Source organism: Hermetia illucens, chromosome 1 (assembly GCF_905115235.1).
Source record: "Hermetia illucens chromosome 1, iHerIll2.2.curated.20191125, whole genome shotgun sequence".
Lineage (NCBI taxonomy): Eukaryota > Metazoa > Arthropoda > Insecta > Diptera > Stratiomyidae > Hermetia > Hermetia illucens.
In genome coordinates, this window is record NC_051849.1 from 200,347,909 (window position 1) to 200,367,762 (window position 19,854).

The 19,854-nt window shown below is 45.3% G+C and overlaps 1 protein-coding gene across 2 annotated transcripts in view; it reads right to left on the reverse strand.

Moving 5' to 3' along the window:
- Positions 1 to 3,130: 3,130 nt before the first annotated feature.
- LOC119661631 overlaps positions 3,131 to 19,854 on the reverse strand; it is a 41,212-nt gene continuing 24,488 nt past the window's right edge. Inside the window, exon 2 of one of the 2 annotated variants that reach the window (XM_038071051.1) lies at positions 3,131 to 3,703. In XM_038071051.1, the coding sequence (XP_037926979.1) occupies positions 3,246 to 3,703 (458 nt within the window). In that variant the 3' untranslated portion in view covers positions 3,131 to 3,245. The remainder of the gene's footprint in view (positions 3,704 to 19,854) is intronic. The other variant, XM_038071050.1, reaches the window with a different exon arrangement.

Consider the following 19,854-nt stretch of genomic DNA (forward strand, 5'->3'; position numbering starts at 1 on the left):
GATAAACGCGTTGAATGTATTTGCAATCCCTTCACTGGCTTATGTATTCGGAATATTGCCTACACAGGCAGGCCTAAAATTTCTCGCTCACCTGGGTTTCCATTTTATTTCTCGTCGCGGCCTCCACTTCCATTTTCGGAACGTGATTTTAACACAAAGCTTTCCCCTTAATCACCAAAGAACCGAATCTCTGCAAGTAGTTTTCCCATGAAGCAAAATCAGCGAGCACCTTTATACCAAACTATTGAGCTACGCCTCAAATTAATGTTAAGAGAAGTTGGTCTTTTCTTTCCTCCTCGCTTATGACTTCCCGCGAAACGAATTGAAGTCTGAATTTCTTTGTTTCTCTCCTGTTCCGAATCCAAATTTTCCACTAACAACAGTTGTCGTTAAGATTTTCAACACCCTCCGACACTTTTAAAGGTTATCAACTGAGTGATTTTCTCTTATGCCGTTGTCGGATCAGCTGCCCCAATGAACCGATCCCGGCTGCCGCTACATTGCCCTGACAGATGCGGTGGATCATTCCCCTCTATCACAATTAATTTGCCCTTAATGCATTCAATAGTGGGCAACATGCGGCGTAATTTAAGGTTGTTGCACACTATCATCATCAACGACGCAACAACCGGTATCCGGTCTAGGTCTGCCTTAATAAGGAACTCCATATATCCCGGTTTTGCGCCGAGGTCCACCTGATGTACTCCATCGCTCCATCTCAGGCAGGGTCCGCCTCTCTTGTCTTGTTTTCCTACCATAGATATTGCTTTTATAGACTTTCCGGGCTGAATCATCCTTATCCGTATGGACTAAGTGACCCGCCCACCGTAACCTGTTGAGCCGGATTTTATCCACAACTTGACGGTCATGGTATCGCTCATAGATGTCGTCGTTATATAGCCTACGGAATCGTCCATCCTCATATAGGGGGCCCCTTTATAATACATTATTTGATTAAATTAATCCCGAAAAAGGCAAATGAAATTCCGCTCCCGTCAAGAAGTCGCAGACACTACAATTAGTCGATTAAAGTGATGATGATAATCCCAATGTTGATTGTTGATCTCAACCTCATTATAAATGTTCCTCACAGTATTGGATGCAATAGAGAGCCACGGAGACAATACGGTCCTTGAGTCCGTCAATTTGTTTGCCGCTGGCCGAATTTGACGCATTCCTCGCATCCACACATTCCCAGTGACGTTAGACTACCAATCTGAAAGGCTTTGAGGTTATCAACTCCCCAAAGCAGTCATCACCCGCTTTCGTACTTTCTTTAGGGACCTTAGAATTTGTGTGGAACAGTAAGAGGAAGGCCTACCTACTTCACTTGCGTGGGTCCAGCTTCTCCAATTACTTTGGGTATTTCTACTTTTTCGTATGTCTTTTATAGCAGTCACGAATTGTACATTGCTGAGGAAATAATGGCTGAATGACTTTTAAAAGATATTAATGCTCGTGATTCGCAATAACCGAGTGGTTCAGTTCCAACCCTCCAGAAGCTCACCACAAACTTGTGTTCGTCCCCGAGCAAAATCCCTTGAGTTGCATCCCTTACTTCGGTACACAGCTAATTTGAATTGGTCTTTCATCTCGCCCTATGTGCAATCATTTGGCTCGATGCGGCCTGAGCGAAGATTATATATATGGTTGCCATTCACCCCTGTGTGGGGCATATCGCTTCAACCACACATACGTGTCATCGTTCGCGGTTACCGAAAATGCGCTTCAGCTCCCCCCGCCACGATTTCCCCAGACCCACCCGTTGCCCAGTTTAAGAAAATGGATTCCGCTGCATGGCGTAGCCCGCATGTTGGTCTTTTCCTGAAGTTTGTTAAGATGGCTGCCTGAGGGTGATACAATCGTCATGCACATTTTGCTTAGGCATTGTCCTGTTTATTGGCGCTTCCCTAACTAACGATTCACTGACAATAATTTTAAAACCTTCTAAGAAAGCGACAAGAGGCCTATTTTATTCGATTAACAGATTAAAGGTTCTTTAATGCGACCTCGAAAAGAATATTTCTGTAAAAAATTTGTCGTGCTCTTCGGTGTTTCAGCAAGGTTTGAACTTTCTCACTTTTTTGGATCTGTTAAACTTGAAGAATTAAAATTTGATCTATCCTGAACAATTCAATCATAACGGGCATCTTCTGATTACTATTAAGGTTTTCAAAAATGTCTATGGCCCAAGCTTCTTAAGCTATCGAAATAGTTACTAGACATTGACTTTCCAGGAACACTCTATATGTGGACGAATACGAATATTGAACAGCAGCGGGGTGAACGTAGTGACGCATGCAACGATTTGATGATATTTGTGACAGGGATGTTTCCGTCCATTATGAGCGACATCATGGGAGAAGCGCTGCGAAAGGTCTATGGGCTGTAAGATTTGGTCCATAGAAAGAACCAAAGAACCATGTGCGTGCACTACTTAGGCTCTGCAGCTCTGCCTGGCAGATGGCTGGAGCATGAGCCCCAAGCGTAACATAGCCATTCTGACCGTCAGCCAAGTGACCATTAAGGACTTTTACTCAGTGACGACGTCCTCCAGGCTGGTGCGGCAGTGCTGGAATGCGCTGAACAGTCTGGGTGGCACCCTCAAGGTCACCCTCCTGAAGGTTCCCGGTCATAGGAACATAGAGGGGAATGAGTGGGCTGACGGGTTGGACAGGTGGGGCTTCATTCATGGTAGTCCTTCGGCGGGTACCGTCGGTGTCTCGCTGGCGACTGTCAAGGGCGGCATCTGCTCGCACTACTTAGCAGTCGCTACAGGCTAGCTCTGAAGATCTGAGCCTTCTACATTCTGCTTCCCGCTCTCATAACATCAGTCACGGCCACGTTTGTGGCATCAAAACGGCGTACCACAGCGCTATTGGGCTCCTCGGACCGGCCACTGATACCTACTTATCTACAGCCGGACACTTACCTTTTCTTGAGCGCCTTATATAAATATATACATATATAGTTGCCATAGTACCCTATGCACAGCGTGGCGCCCCAGCTACACCTATGCGCCATCGCGTTCTCGACAACGCGGTTCAACTCCCCTTGTGAATTTCGGAGAAGCTTGAGCATTTCTATTAACCTAGAATCGTCTTTAATATGGGCAAAAAGAAAAGCTCAATTTTCAAAACATCTTTTTTAAAATATATGATAAATTTATAAACAGTTTCGTTTCATTCTATAAACATATATACTTATGTATTTGCATTTAAGGAAACCGATAACATAATACAAGCTTATGCGGTAGCCACATCAACCTTATCTGAACGAAGTGATTCCCTCAGAGGGTAAAGCATTCCTACTATCTTTTCATATGGGGTTCCCTGAAGCAAATCTTGTTGCTGAGGTAAAAATTTGTCCAGGTAATTCAGCAAATCCTGTTTGGCAGCATTTATTGCTTGCAGCCTCTCACCTTGATTTCCCACTACACCTGCTTGCCTATCGTTCAACAAGTCTTTTCCAATGTCTCGGATTTTCGTCAAAATAGGGAGCAGCGCGTTTAAATCACCAATTTGTTGGTCGAGTTTTTTCAAGTTACAGCTGAGCATAAAAGTGATAAGATCGGATTGGTCCAAGTCCTTGCAAATGGATGGAATATGTGCATTACTATCAGCAGCTCGGCGATGTCGGCTAACTACTGGGACGATTTCATTATGTAATAAGACGATGTCATCGGCGAGGTTTTGGTGGTGCACTGTAAAGAGAAAAAAGAGTTGATTGAGAGATCTGCTGTTTTGGTAAATAAGATACATGTTCAACTAAAATCCAAAAATTTTTCAAGACTATTTTTTCTTTGTTCTTAAACTATGCATCAAATGTCCAGCTTCTGGAATGGCACCCTAACCTACTGGTTTTTCGCTAATATTATGGTGACTAAAAAATAAATTGCCTTGGTTCCTTCTTTAACATAACACAAATAATCCAAAAACCTAGTTTTCAGGGCAGGAACCGACCCTTTACCATTTTTGTATTTATCAACAGCACTTTTTTCCCTGGAGGAATCACCCGTTGGCTGCACTACTACTATTATTGTGAATTCTCTTGGGGCTCATCATACGCATCTTATCCTTTCTTCCTCTATTTGTGAATAAAACAATAAATTAGTGTTACAGAGAAACAGGGACTACGAACTTTAGATATTCACCCTCTAACTCACCTCTCCTTTCTTTCTAAACAATATTAAAAGTACCAATGAAAACCGTCCATTTCATGTCCTATAAAACGTCATTCTTTAAACGAACATCTATTGTACCTATCAAGCATGGGGCGCAGCCCTTCTTTGTGCTAGGCTTATGGGAACCTACTGAATTCGCCAAAGCCAGACAAGTCCCGACACCTTCCAACTTATCAAACCCCCGCTGTGAATAATGTCGCACCTCCCAGGAAAGGATTAATAGCCCGTGGCTGTACCGTTAACCTTGCCAATCTAGGAGCGCCTAGAATCATACAGAGTTTAATCACAACACTATGCATAACACACACACTAAAATCAGTCTTTTTTTGGTAACCTACTAGTCAGTCAGCCCAATGATACAAACAAGAAGCTGGGCGCTTCAGGTACGAAAGGTTTTGTGCATTTCTTAGTACGTAGCACGTAATATATGCATATACAATATTATGTGAGAATATCCACTTTCGGATGATATTGACATTTACAGCCTTGAATTTGCAAAGAAGCGACAACTTTGACGTATTATAACTTTGTTAGCAATAGTGCTATCTCCACCAAACTTGGTACCATCATGCTCTATGTTACACCTTATATTGTTGCGAAATTTCGTGGTCCTGGCATCAACTTAAGGGGGGTTTTGCAGCGAATTACTAAAAATTATAGTAATATACTATTATTAACTTTATTTGTGCAGATATCAGTGTGGAAGGTATTTCGGAGCCCACGCACCATATAGTGGCAGCCTCTTGATTTTTTTCAGATTTTTCGGTTGGGTAGTTTCTGAGAATGGCCCCCGTAAAGGAATGGTCACTTTCAACCCCCCGCACTCCCCACCTTTCCAACAAATGTCAAAACTAAGACCGTTTTCGAAAAGTACTCACCGAGACCTTTAATTTGATACCCCACATGACTATATTTGATGAAAAAAAAAATTACACCCCCCCTTCTGCATGTATGGGGACCCCCCTTAAATTCGACGTAAGAGGATGTAACTTACTGTATGCGTGAGCGTTCACAGTTCCCACCTTTCTACCAAATTTGGTGTCAATCGCTGTAACCGTTTCCGACAAAAATGCGTGTGACGGACAGACAGACAGACCTGCGAGGATTTGCCAGATCTCCCATCAGGCGCGACCCCAGGTGGCGGATAGGGGCATACCTATTGATGTGTAAATATGTGTTCATGCACTTTTCTTTTCTGACTGTGTATGGGCTACTGTTTGCTCATCTCTGGTGCGTGGACCAAAATGGCTATGGGAAGGATACCCAGAACATAAAACCACCATGGAAGACGGGAGAAGGAGTAAACTTATGGTGCAGGGGCTCGGAACCCCAGCACCGGCGGCTTTTGGGAGTGAGCAAGCGGGCTCCCGGTCGTCGATATCCCTCGACCGCAGTGCCTCGGTGGTGGACAACTTGGCCACCTTGGCATATAATGTTACAAGTGATTTGGATCTGGAGAAGGAAGTGTTCAAGCGAAGTACGACCTTACCGAGAACACCAGTAGCAAGAACAACCAAGGATGAACTGAAGATGGATCGTTGGACGACAAAAACTGTAACAACACCCACAGCATATGTTCAAGATGCGCGACAGCAAGAGGTGCTCCAGGAACAAGATAAGGATCCATTCAAAAGAAGCTCATCAACTTTGAGATCTCCACCAATGCTAAAGGCGATGAAGGAAAAAGTACAGGCAAGATCAATAACTGGCAAAAGTGAAACAGCGTATAAAAGAAGTAACCCTGTCGGGGCTTATAAGGAGCGGAGTCCCGATCCGGAGGAATTACCATTTATCCAGCTTGGGGCAAAAATAGTTGAGCTGTCCGAGTTCATCAAGGGCAAGCACAACGTGCACCAAGCCATAAAGAATATGGTGAGGGCCATTAGAGTCCTCTATAATAGATCGCACATGGAGGAAAAGAATACTAGGGATACGCCGAACCCCGCTACACCAACAGTGTCACAAGCGACCCAAGTGACACCTAACCGTACTACCGTCGAAACACGGCGAAATAAACGAGTACGGGAAAAAGAGGGGGATCAAATAATCAGCAGGCACCTAAGCGAAAAAAAGGCGGACAGGAAACTCTGAAAACCAGCACTAATAGCTCTAAAGGAGGAAAGCGTGCAGCGAATGTAGAAAAGTCGACCAGCGTTGCGAAGCCCAAGACTAACGGAAACGATGGATGGACTAAGGTTACGAGCAAAAAAATGAAAGGAAAAGCAAAATTGCGAACCCGTCCAGATGCGATTGTTATCTCCAGTAAGGGAAATCTGTCCTACGCGGAGATACTCAGAAAGGTCAAAGCGGATCCCGACCTAAAAGATCTGAGCGGAAATGTGAATCGAATCCGAAGAACCCAGAAAGGGGATCTCATGTTCGAGCTGAAAAGATCCAGCGTGGGCAAGGCTGATGACTTTCGCACTCGGGTGAAGGACTCACTTGGGGAGAATGCCGCAGTGCGTGCCCAAAAACATGAGATCTACATACAATGTAAGGATCTCGATGAAATAACATCAAAAGCAGAAATTTGTACAGCTCTGAAGGAGCAATTCAAGTTGGAAGAACTTACAGAGGAGTCTGTTGTAAGTTTACGAAAAGCCTATGGCGGTACTCAAACGGCCACAATACGAGTACCAGCGAAGGCAGCGCAGATGTTGTTGGCTGCCGGAAAAGTTCGGATTGGATGGGTTGTCTGCCGTTTAAGAGAACAGACTTCACTAAAGAGGTGCTTTAAATGCCTCATGTTTGGGCACTTCGCCAAGGTATGCACCAGCAGCATTGATCGATCCGATCGATGCAGAAGGTGTGGGGAGAAGGGCCATATTGCCAGGGAGTGCAATAGGGACCCCAAATGCCTATTGTGCGAGGTGAAAGAGGGGCAAGATAACCGGCATATTGCCGGAAGTAGTAAATGTCCTGAATTTAGGAAGGCGCTCACTGCAATAAGAAAATGAGGTTTATTCAGATAAACCTCAATCATTGCAGGGTCGCTCAGGATTTACTTGAGCAGACCACGTTCGAATCAGAGATGGAAATCGCCATCATAAGTGAGCCATACAGAAGCCGTCACGGTGGCGCATGGGTCACAGATTCGACTGGTGGAGCGGCGATATGGGCTTGCGGTCGACAGGCCATACAATATACTGCAAGTCAGGCAGCCAGTGGCTTTGTGTGGGCGAAAATAAGTGGTGTATATGTATACAGCTGCTACGCCCCACCAAGTTTAACACTGTCTCAATTCGAGCAAATGCTTGATAATCTTGTTCTCGACGCAAGGGGACGAAGTCCAAAGGTTATTGCTGGTGATTTCAATGCTTGGGCCCTAGAGTAGCAGAGAATCAAATGCTAGGGGGCGCAGTTTAATAGAAGCTTTCGCGCAGATGGACATGGTTTTGGCTAACGAAGGTGCTGTAAACACCTTCCAGAAAGGGGGGTCAGGCTCAGTTGTAGACCTGACCTTTGTCAGCCCTTCGCTGGCGCTTGGTATGTCCTGGTGCATCAGCGAACGCTACACCCACAGCGATCACCAGGCAATTTTCTTTGAGACATGTGTCGAACCTCAGGACAAAGAGCTATCATGCCCGAAACCGAAAAAGATTTCAGGCTGGTCTGCAAAATCTTTGGATGAGCAGAGCTTCTTAGAGGTGTGGTTAGATCAACCTGATATAGCAGGCGCCTCTACGGAAAGAGCTGTCCATCTGGCTCAATGCATCGCCAAAGCATGTGACGCGTCCATGCCTAGGAGGTGCGCATTCCCCCGTAGAAGACCAAACTACTGGTGGAATGATGAACTGACCGGTCTTCGATCAGCCTGCCACCGAGCCAGAAGAGCGGCTCAGAGGGCGGTGGGTAGAGTCGATCAAGGGCAGAAAGAGTGCGCCTACAAGGCAGCCCGCAAAACCCTCAAGCTCGCCATCCAGCGAAGCAGGAGGAATTGCTTTAGGGAGCTCTGCTCAGAAGCGGACGTAAATCCGTGGGGGAGAGCTTATGGAATCGTGATGGGACGATTTAGAGGCCGTTCGTCTCCGCAGATCACGTGCCCCACCCTCTTGTTGAAAATCATCCAGGGGTTATTCCCCCAGCAAGAGGAGAACACCGACACATTCCAACCACCTCTGAATGTGACGGCAATCCCGCCAGTCACCAGAGACGAGCTCCTGGAGATCTGCGGCAGAATAGGAGACAATAAAGCACCGGGTCTGGACGGAGTACCGAATAAGGCCCTTAAGCTTGCCGTGAAATCCAGGCCGGACATGTTTGCTGAGTTGTTCGAAGCGTGCATGTCCGAGGGAATATTTCCAGCGGTATGGAAGCGGCAGAAGTTCGTGCTTCTGCCTAAGCCTGGTAAACCTCCAGGTGAACCATCCTCATATCGACCCATATGTCTTTTGAACACGGTGGGGAAAATGCTAGAGCGGGTAATCTATAATAGATTACTCCCGGCAGTTGAGAGCCAAGGCGGCCTTTCAGATCGGCAGTATGGGTTCCGTAAAGCCAGATCAACCATTGATGCCATCAAATTGGTTACTGGCTTAGCCGAAGATGCAATCCACGGAAAGGGTAGTACCAGCAAATATTGCGTGGTAGTAACCCTGGACGTGAAAAATGCATTCAATTCGGCCAATTGGAATCTAATCCGGAAATCCCTAGCGAAGGTTGGTATTCCCGCCTATCTCGCCGCAATTGTCGATAGTTATTTAACTGAAAGGAGGCTGTGGTACGACACTGATGACGGACCGCAGGAGTATGTCGTTTCCGCGGGTGTCCCGCAGGGCTCCGTATTGGGCCCACTACTGTGGAACATCATGTACAACGATGTACTTAATCTTCCCCTTCCGTAGGAAGCCACAGTGGTGGGTTACGCTGACGACATTGCACTGGTTGTTGTCGCAAAGCATCTCGAAGATGCTGAGTTATACTCAAGCGAGGCAATCAGTGCTGTCAAATGCTGGTTAGAGAGCTCTGGTCTGACGCTTGCGGAGGAAAAAACGGAAGCGGTCCTCATCACGAAGCGCCGGAAGAGAAATTACGCCTGTGTTACAGTCGGGAATCATATCATCACTTCCAAGCTGGCCATCAAATACTTGCGGGTGGTGATAGACAGGAAGCTCAGCTATAAGCAACACGTACAGTATGTTTGTGATAAATCATCCAAAGCTAGTATGGCCCTGGCGAGGATGATGCCGAACGTGGGAGGGCCACGGCATACCTCTAGGTTGCTTATAGCCAGGGTGGTGACCTCAATCAAGCTCTATGCGACCCCAGTTTGGAGCGAGGCGTTGCGGATGTCAGTTAACAGTAGCAAACTGAATGCAGTCTACAGGAGGACAGCTCTGAGGATATGCTCTGCCTTCAGGACTGTCTCAGATGATGCAGCATTCGTCATCTCTGGAATGATGCCGATTGACATCTTGGCAGATGAGATGGCGAATATATACCATGCGAAGCCAATCTCTCCCTTATTGCAGACGAAGAAGGCTGAGAGGGAGAGATCCATAAATAGATGGCAAGAGCGGTGGGAACGCTCGGGAAAGGCTCGGTGGACTCACAGGCTCATTCCTGCCATCAAGGAGTGGTTGGAGAGACGACACGGTGAGATTAATTATAATCTCACCCAGTTTCTCACGGGACATGGAGGATATCTCCAATACCTTCACAGGTTTAAATTGGAGACCTCACCCGACTGTCCAAATTGCGATGGAGTCCCAGAGGACCCAGAGCATGTATTCTTCCACTGTCCGAGATTTGTTGAAGAAAGGAGGAACCTAGAGGAGACTCTAGGAGAGGTGCTGGTACCAGAAAATCTAGTGCCGAAACTGCTAGCACATCAAGAGAATTGGGATGCGGTAAACTCCATGATCGCATCTACCCAAAATAAACTGCGAAAAACAGAGGAGAGGAGAAAAACGCGGTCACGTGCGCCGCATATAGAAGAAAGGTGACAAAGCTAGAGTGAGCTGACTCCGCCCCGTGATGTAATACCTTATGGTGGTTCCGCGGGGCAGGGAGGGAGTCGGGGGTGGTTTTAGTGGGTAAAAATCCCACACGCTGGTGTGTCCAGACCAGTGTCTTTTTGAAGATTTCCACCTCCTCAAAAAAAAAAAAAGACAGACAGACGGACAGACAGACAGACAGACGGTAAATCGATTTTAATAAGGTTTTGTGTTTACACAAAACCTTAAAAAGAGGTACTTTTCCAGCTGTTTGGTTCTTGCTTTGTTTTGAAGGACATGACCAACAATCATTTGATCAAGGAGGTTACCTCGCGAGTTTTCCTGCGGTCGAGGTTCTTTCTGCTGCGGAACTACGCGACAAGCCCTGGAACCTTCTTATTGAGTACGCATACTGAAAAGTGGGATGACAACTGAGCGCACCAGAGTGGCATCTTGCAGAAACGGGTTTTAGGTTAATGTTATAGCTGCTTTCGTCCCAATAATAATCTTGAAAGCGCTGCAAGTACGGTCAAAGCTATGAGACCACTATGTCGGCACAGCAAGCTTGAAGTGAACCCCTGACTAGCCCTTGCTCCTGGGTCTGAACACAAATTTCTTCTGCTCGCATGGACACTCACAGGGATCACTTAAAGCGACTGCATTTTCTAACGATGATAGTGGCTTGCAGCTGGGGCCCATAATTCAATGACAACAACAATAAGAGCAAAAACAACTACGACTACATAACTGACAATGGACGCATTTTTAGAAGGATCACTAGGGGCTAAAATTCTAAATCTGTTTGCAAATAGTGCGAAGTTACGTTGGTTATCTACTGAAAGGTTAGAAAGGCCGAGTTCTCCATCGAAGAAGAGGACTAGTAGTGGGAGAGGGAGTAGCTCCGTGAAGGTAGTAGTTCTGGTGACCCAAAAGGAGAGGCGCCATTCAGCTTGAGGTCGCAAAACGATCCATGAGAAAAGATAGTAAGCTCCAAGCTGCGTGACACTCCCTTGTGGGGGGAAAAACAAGATTGACGAACACGTCAATAAGGCGCAAGTGCAAGTCATCTCACCGGAGAGGACAGACCTCATCTGGAGGAAGAAAAGCTACTCAAGAAATAGGGGTTGGTCTTACGGAAGATGAAAGCTACTACCATCTTCTAACGAAAAATCTTTATGGATGTCAACAATGGGATATTGTAGATGGAGGAACTTTTGCAATTTATTACACATGCGTAAAGTTCCTGGAAGTACGCCGAAAATATGCTGAGGGAAAATCAAATTACCAGCACAGCCCCTAGGTTTGCGAAACGCGATGCTCTAAGCCCGCCAGACGTGGGGCACACGATTGATAAAAGGAAATGAGAAGAAAGCTGTACAGGTCTACCGCCGAACATACCGTAAGAAGAATTTCGCAAAGTGGTAATCAAATGGACCAATCAGTATAAAAAAATCGAAAATGCAACAATACCAGCAGAGGGTGAGTAGCACCGACGGCACAATCAGGGCCATAAAAAAATAAAAAGGGCAACCCCAGTCAGAGGCCCTTCTTTGGAGACTGGGACGTCATGGTGAGAATTACATCTGTCAACTCCTGAGGGATAAAATTGACCGTCCCTGACAAGATAGCGAGAAAACTTTATCATTGCCAAAAAATAAAGATTGGGTGGATCATTTACAGGATAAGGCGAAGGGCAGTTCCAGCCCGTTGCTTTAAATGCTTGACCTATACGCAAATAGCATGGGTTTGCAAAGGCCAGGACAGAAGTGCTTTGTGTTCAAAGTGTATCAAATCCGGACACAAGGCGGAAAAGCACTATGCTTTTTTTGCAAGGACAACTAATAGAAGTCGTGGCTCATGTTCGCCGTTCCGGGCGGTATCTGGTTTTCAAAGAAGAGTTGAAGAGAGAAGAGCCGTGAAAAGTCAAGCGCCAGGATTGTAATTGCTCACGAGAGGATTTGAAAAATTTGGATTCGGAGTAATTGCCAACGTAGAAGACTGCTTTACTTTCAGAAGCTTCACCTTGGGAGATGTTCTTGGTGGAAGTATAAAGGATGAAGTCCGCGTATTGAAGGATTGAGATAGGCCCTTAAGCGGTTCTTTTCTGGGATGAAAACAACGCGAACACTTTTCCAATTGGTGGGGAAGTGGGCGTTGAGGAGGCAGTGGCTAATGATTGAGGTAAGTGTGGTGGAAATGTTGGTAGCACATTTTTTGAAAACTATAGAATGGATTTTGTCAAGACCCACTGATTTTTTGTTTTTGGAGGTTGGAATCACAGCTTGCACTGTACTTGGGCTGACAAATTCGATGGAGGGAATATCATCATGTTTATCGGCATAGATAAGAGGTTAGGAGATATAGTTTTGGCTAGGATTAGGGCGGTAGAAAGTTGGTAAGGATTGGAGTTAGTCTAGGGATTCGCTAACAACTCTTTCGAAGCGTTCATCATGAATATGGAGAGCGCAGTGGTGCACTTGAAAGAAGTGATTGACTACGATGTTCACCTTTTCGCGAGTGAAAATATTTTGCAGAAGGATAGTAATTTGTTGGGTCGATTTGCTTAGACAAGGACAAGTTTTCCTGAGATCCCTGAAAGTATCAGGATTCGGTTCTATGCTGAAGAGGCGTTTGTGGTGGTAATTGGCGCAAAGGGTTAAGAATGGATTTCGTCACGGAGAGTAGTGGATTGCGGAGAGTATCTATTTCTAAATAATCTCCGCTTTAGGCCAAACGTACCCTATCCTCAAGGTTGTCATTGGGGAGGGAAATTAGGTTGCGGTAGTTTAGGAAATGAGATAGTTTTGGTATGGAATTACTTCAGTGCATTGATGAACTGTCCAAACTGTGGTACCAATGGTATCGTTGTTTCGTTTGAATTCGAGGGTTTGGTTGTTCGCCTTCTGGAAGTCGGAGACTAAGGTTGGAGAGGACCGGATGGCTCTGTTGGGGAGTATGATATCTGGTCACTGACACCGGGACTGTTTCTAGGAAGAGATAAGTATTGGGATTGGGTTTGACAGTTAGATTGCTGCTTGTTAGGAAGTAGTCAAGGTAGGAATGGTAATATCCTTTATTAAAGGTGAGAGGGAGCGGGCCGAAGTGTGATGGGTTGATATTGGGATGAGAGGTGGCTAGGAAATGGTGGAGAGTTTCCCGTTCATGTTCGATCGTACATAGAACCGGGTCAGGTGCCTGGCGTTGGTTTGGGTTGAGTTCTCCACCTATAATTACGAACCAGGGCTTGCCTGCTCTCGGTTGTATGACACAGAAAGATATGATGGATGTCTTGGGTATCCAAGGATTGTTCGAGGCAGTAGGCAGCAACAACGAAGAACGATTGGATTTCTAAGAATACAAGGGTCACCTCAATAGACTTGAAGCTATTGGCTGAGGGCAACACTTATTTAGAAATGAATTTATCAGAAATAAGGAAGGCTGTAATACCAGAAGTGTTCTGGCCTTGAAGATTGGACTGAGAATGGTCATTTCGGAAAAGGTTAAAATTTGGGAAATTGAGCCTCTGTTGATAGCTTGGTTTCGCAGAGGAACGCTATGTGGGAACTATGCTTACCAAGAAATAGCTTGAGCTCATGTCGGCAAGAGAGAGAGAAAGAAAAGTCAGAAGCGATCAGTAACAAATCCAGCTGGACGTTCGTGGTCTTCGCCCAAGTCGTAACAAAAGGTTTGGTGCTGGTCTGTCTCAGATGATGCAACATTCGTCCCCCATTGACATCTTGGCAGATGAGGTGACGAATATATACAATGCAAAGTCTATCTTTCCTTTATCGCAGACGAAGAAAGCCGAAAGGGGAAGATCTCTAAATAGATGGCAAGAAGGAGTCGGTGGACACACAGGCTCATCCCTCAACAAAAAAAAAGACAGATAAAAAGAGAGGGGTCACTGCCACGAGTTTCCATCGGATTTGAAAACAGGAGACCTTCGCCTCTCCATAAACTTTCCACCCCTCCGGGGATGAAAATGAAAATTCAAGTTTTCTGGGTAAATTCCTAGAAATATAGAAATCATATATGTTGCGATAATCGTAGTAAATATAAACAGCTCATTTGGATATAAAAATTAAAATAGCTACTTCGTCTACTACCATATTAAAGTCGGATTTCAATTTATTGATTGTTGTTTGCTGTAGAAATGATGTACATATTTAATTAAGAGACAAGCTCGCCCCATGAATCATTTGTAAACCTCCAGTGGTAATATTTTATTGTGTAATAATACCCGAGATCGGCAACGGATAATTAGCATAACTAAATATAGGTATTGCTATGATAATAACTTGAAAGTAAGCAAATTTAGATATTAATTTAATAACACAATTACTATTTTTGATAATAATGAAGCTCTGATAATCGGAATAAACACATTGGAAGGAAAAGACCTTCTCTCCAAATCAATGGAGATAAGAAAATTATAATTTCTAGTAATCGAAGTAATTTGCAATTTCAAATACGAATTTCTCATTAAAATTACAAAAACGTGAGCTCAATTATAGATGGGTTGGGCAGAGTAATTAAGGAAATTATGTATCTACAATATGAGGCTCCAAACACAAGATTAGAATCACCTACATATCACGTCATATATGCATATAATATGTGAGAATATTCACTTTTGGGTGATACTGACATTCAAACAGAAACGACCACTTTGACCGACTATAGCATTGTTAGTAATAGTGCGATTTCCACCAAACTTGCTAGGATCATGCCCTGTGCCATAGGTTCGGTAGTTTCTGGGTCCGTAAAAGAATGATCACTTTCGATTCCTCTCACTCCTCATCTTTGCAATAAATGGGAAAACTAACATCGGCTTCGGAAGGTACTAACCAGGACCTTTCATTTGATACCCCATATAGCTATATTTGGTGAGAAAAATATTTACGTTCACACCTTTGGTGTTAATCGATATAACCTTTTCCGAGAAAAATACGTGTGACGGACAGATAGATAGACAGACAGGCCTCTGGTGATTTTCCAGATCTCCCATCAGGCGAGTCGCTATATAAGGGAATGCTCGGCGGATGCGTATGAATATTAACTTGTATGCATTCCAAGATGGGGGCAAGCAAATTCCTGATCGTCGTTGTCCCTCGACTGCAGTGCCTCAGTGGTGGACAGCTGGGCCATCTAATGCTACAAACAGCTTAGACAAAGAGGTGCTTAAACCGAGCACATCGCTCCCTAGAACACCCAAAGCAAACGTGCAGAAAGATGTGCCCAAGGGAGAACGTTGGTTGTTAGAAGCCTCAGTGACACCAACCGCATCTGAGCGTAAAGAGTTCGGGGAAGCTCCCCACTGTCGAGAGCCGTTCCATTTAGGAGAAGCTCCACGATTATGAGATCTCCACCAATATCCAAGGCAGAAGATGACCTGGGCCAAAGGAATCCCATTAATCCCAGAAAATGTGCGAAAAGAAAAATGGAGGCTGCGAAACAGAAGTCCGACCTGCAAGAGTCATCCTTCATTTTGCTTGGAGCGAAAACTGTTTAGTTGTCAGAATTCATCAAAGGTAAACACAAAGTATACCAAGCAATCAAGCATATGGTGAGAGCCATTAGGGTTCCATATAAAAACTCGCGGGGAAAACGCGAAACAATCGCAGGAGAGCCCTAAAATTACTCCTTCGCCGATGACGCAGTCAACGCAGGTGAACCCAACCGTACACCCCCGGATGGACAGAAGAAAAAGAGGGTTCGAGAAAAGGAAAACGAACATCCAGGAATTCAGCAGGTTCCCAAAAACAAAAGGGCGTACCACCCTTTGAAGAACGGGCCTAAAACCCCGGTAGGCAGGAAAATAGGGCCTAAAACAAGGGGACCGATGTCTCAAAAGATACGTGACGGTTGGACTAAGGTTGGACCAAAGAAGCCAAAAACGAAGAAGGAGAGAATTAAAATCCGTCCCGCGGCGATCATCATTTCAAGCAAGGGTAGTATGTCCTATGCAGACATACTAAGAAGAGTGAAAGCTAACCCTGATCTCAAAAGCTTGGAGGAATCGTTGGCAGGATCCGGAAAAACCAAGGTCTCATGGTGACACTGAGAAGATCGAAAAAGAAGGCTTCCGCAGCCAAGTGAAAAATTTACTTGGGGAAAGTGCTACCATGCGCACCCAAAAGCATAACATTGCTATACAGTATATGGACCTAGATGAGGTCACTTCTAAGGCGGAAATCTGTACAGCCTTAACGCAGCAGTTCAAGTTGCACTACTTGCACGAGGCATCCATTGTAAGCCTTAGAAAGCGTATAGATATACACAGACGGTGACCATTCGACTGCTAGCAGAAGCAGTTTTCAAGCTGCTAGATGTCGGGAAGGTCCGTATTGGATGGGTAGCCTGTCGCCTTAAAGAGCAAATCTCATTGAAAAGATGCTTCAAGTTTCTCTCGTACGGATATCTAGCGAGAGCGTGCACAAGTGAGGTGAATTGATCTAGCCGATGCAGACGTTGTGGTGAAACAGGACACATTGCTCGGGATTGCAACAAAGACCCCAAATGCATGTTGTGTGATAAAAAGGATAGCCCGGACAGCTGGAATATTACCAGAAGCGGCAAGTGTTCCGGGTTCAAAAAGACGCTAAATGCAGCGAGAAAATGAGGTTGATCCAAATCAACCTCAATCACTGTAGGGTCGCGTTTGCGCGTTTTTAACAGGTCGGGAAACCGGTAGCTGGACAATTCAAGTATGGTATGGTTTCATGTATTTCTTTTATAAAAACATGGACATTTGTCCCAATAATACCCATCACGTAATATATGCATATATAATATGATGATTTCCAGATTTTTCGGTTGAGTAATTTCTGAGAATGGGCCCGTAAAAGAAACGTCAAAACTTCGGAAAATACTAACTGAGACCTTTGATTTAATACCTGGCATGGCTATATTTGCTGAGAAAAAAATGTATATCCTCCTTTTGCATATATTGGGACCACCACTCGTTAAATTCGACGTAGAATTATGTAACTCATTGTATGCATGAGCATTCATAGGTCCCAACCTTTCCACCAAATTTGGTGTTAATCGCTCTGACCAATTCCAAGAAAAATACGTGTGACGGACGGACAGACAGACATACCTGTGAGGAGTTGTCAGATCTCCCATTAGGCGCGTCCCTTCGTGCGGATGAGGGAATGTTCCCGGGATGAATATAAATATATGAAGGTATGTGTGAATGGGCATGTTTATGCACAGGTCAAGTAGGTGGTAGAAAAACCCTAACCCATGGATAAAAATGGCAATGGAAGGTTACCCAGAATAATAAACCAATATGGACGAAGAGAAGGTGTATAAACTTGCGGTGCAGGGAACCCAGTACCGGCGGCTTTGGCGGGGGAGTGGGCAAGCAGGCTCCCGGTCGTCGATATCCCTCGACTGTAGTGCCGAACATCCTGGAAATCAGCAGGTTTCCAAAAAACAAAAAGTTGTACCACTCGCTCTGAACAAAGGGCCTAAAACCCCGGTAGGCGGGAAAATAGTGCCGATGTCCCAAAAGGAACACAACGGTTGGACAAAAGAAGCCCAAAAAGAGGAAGGAAAGAATGAGGATCCGTCCCAAGGCGATCATTACTTCACACACGGGTACTATGCCTTATGCAGACATGCTAAAAAGAGTGAAAGCTGAACCTGATCTCAAGGACTGAGGGTGGAAGGGGATCCGGAGGAACCAGAAAGGAACTGAACTGAAAAAGCGCTGGAAGGAACTGAAAAGGTACGAAGAGAGCAAAGCCGAAAGCTCCCGCAGCTTAGCCAAAAATTTACTTGGAGAAAGCGTTAGAAAGGCGTATGGAGGTACACAGGCGGCGACCCTCCGGCTGCCAGCAGAAGCAGCGCGTAAGTTGCTCAATATCGGGAAGGTCCGCCTGTCGCCTCAGAGAGCAAATCTCATTGAGGCGATGCTTCAAGTGCCTCTTTTACGGACATCTAGCTAGAATGTGCACAAGTGAGGTTGATCGGTCTAGCCGATGCAGACGTTGTGGTGCTCGGAATTGCAACAAGGATCCCAAATGCATGTTATGTGATAAAAAGGAGGGCCTTCACAGCGGGCATATTACTGGAAGCGGCAAGTGCCCCGAGTTCAAAAAGGCGTTAAATGCAGCGGGAAAATGGGGTTTATTCAAATCAACCTCAATCACTGCAGAATCCACTCTCGCACTGCAAGATCCACTCTCGCAGACCACCCATGAATCAGAGGTTCAAGTGGCTATAATAAGCGAACCTTACAGAAACCCCAACAATAATGTATGGGTAACCGATCCCACAGGTGGGGCGGCCTTGTGCGCATGCGGGCACCAAGCCATGTGGACTACAAGAGGCAGTCCTCAAGTGGGTTCGTATGGGCAAAAATAGACGACATATGCGTCTGCAATTGCTATGCTCCTCCAAGCCTGACGTTGACGAAAATGAAGAGAATGTGAGGTTGGTCTATGAGAGCAATTGACGAACAAACATTCAGAGATGCGTGGTTGGACCGGAACTCTATACAAGGTACACCCCCGGAAAGGGCCCCATATCAACGAGGGTATCGCAAAGGCAAGCGATGTCGAGATGTTATAGCTTCCCCAGTAGAAGGCCCAACTGCTGGTAGGATAGTGAATTGTCAGATCTTCGGTCGGCGTGCCATCGGCAATGGGTAGGATTGATCAGCGAGCTTACAAGGTAGCCCGAAGAAACCTGAAGCGAAGCAAGAGTGAATGGAGAAGTGCCTATGTACAGGGTTATGATGAGGAAATTTAGAGGTCAGGCAAATCCGTAAATTACATGTCCCGATCTCCAACTGAAAATCGTTCAGGGTTTGTTCCCTCAGGAGAGCACAAGGATTTAACCCAGTAACGATGAAAATACTGGAAATTCGCGGTAGACTGGGACGCAAAGTTCCCGGCCTTGGCGGCATACCAAACAAAGCCCTTAAGCTGGCTATTAAGTCGAGGCCAGACATATTCGAAGAGTTGTTTGAAGCATGCTTGACAGATGGGATCTTTCCTGAGACATTGACAAAACAAAGGTTAGTATTGTTGCCCAAACCTGTTAAGCCTCCTGGTGATCTGATCTTCTTACAGGCGCTATGGAGAAAATGTTGAAGCGAATAATCTACAACAGATTGCTCCTAAATACCTATATAGGTTTAAAGTAGACAGCTCATCCAACTGTACCAGCTGCGATGGTATTCCGAAGGACCCGGAGCATGTTTTGTTCCATTGTCCTAGATTCGCTAAGGAAAGAAAGAGTCTCGAGGAGACATTAGGAGAAACAGTAGCACCGGAAAATATAACTGGTAAAATGCTTGTACGCCAGGGGGGTTGGAATGCAGTGAACGAAAAGGTACATCGGATTCAGTTCAGATTAAGAGAGGCAGAAGAGGCAACAAAGGCGCGGTTGCTAATGCAATCGATGGGTGAAGGGGAAGCTAGAACCATGTCCACCCTGCAACGGAATACTCTGTGGTGATCCCGCGGAGAAGAGGACAGCAGTTAGGGGGTTGTTTTAGTGGGTAAAAATCCCACTCGCTGAAACATATGTACCAGTGTCTTTGGAAGATTCCCACCTCCGGAAAAAAAAGACAAACCATCAATAAACCGATTTGAATAAAGTTTTACTTTACACAAAACCTTAATATAGGATGACTGGCGGTTTTGGGCAGGGTAACAAAAGTTTGCATCGTGGTATGTTTAGCAATGTACACATATTTTCAAGAGAATACGACCATCGAAA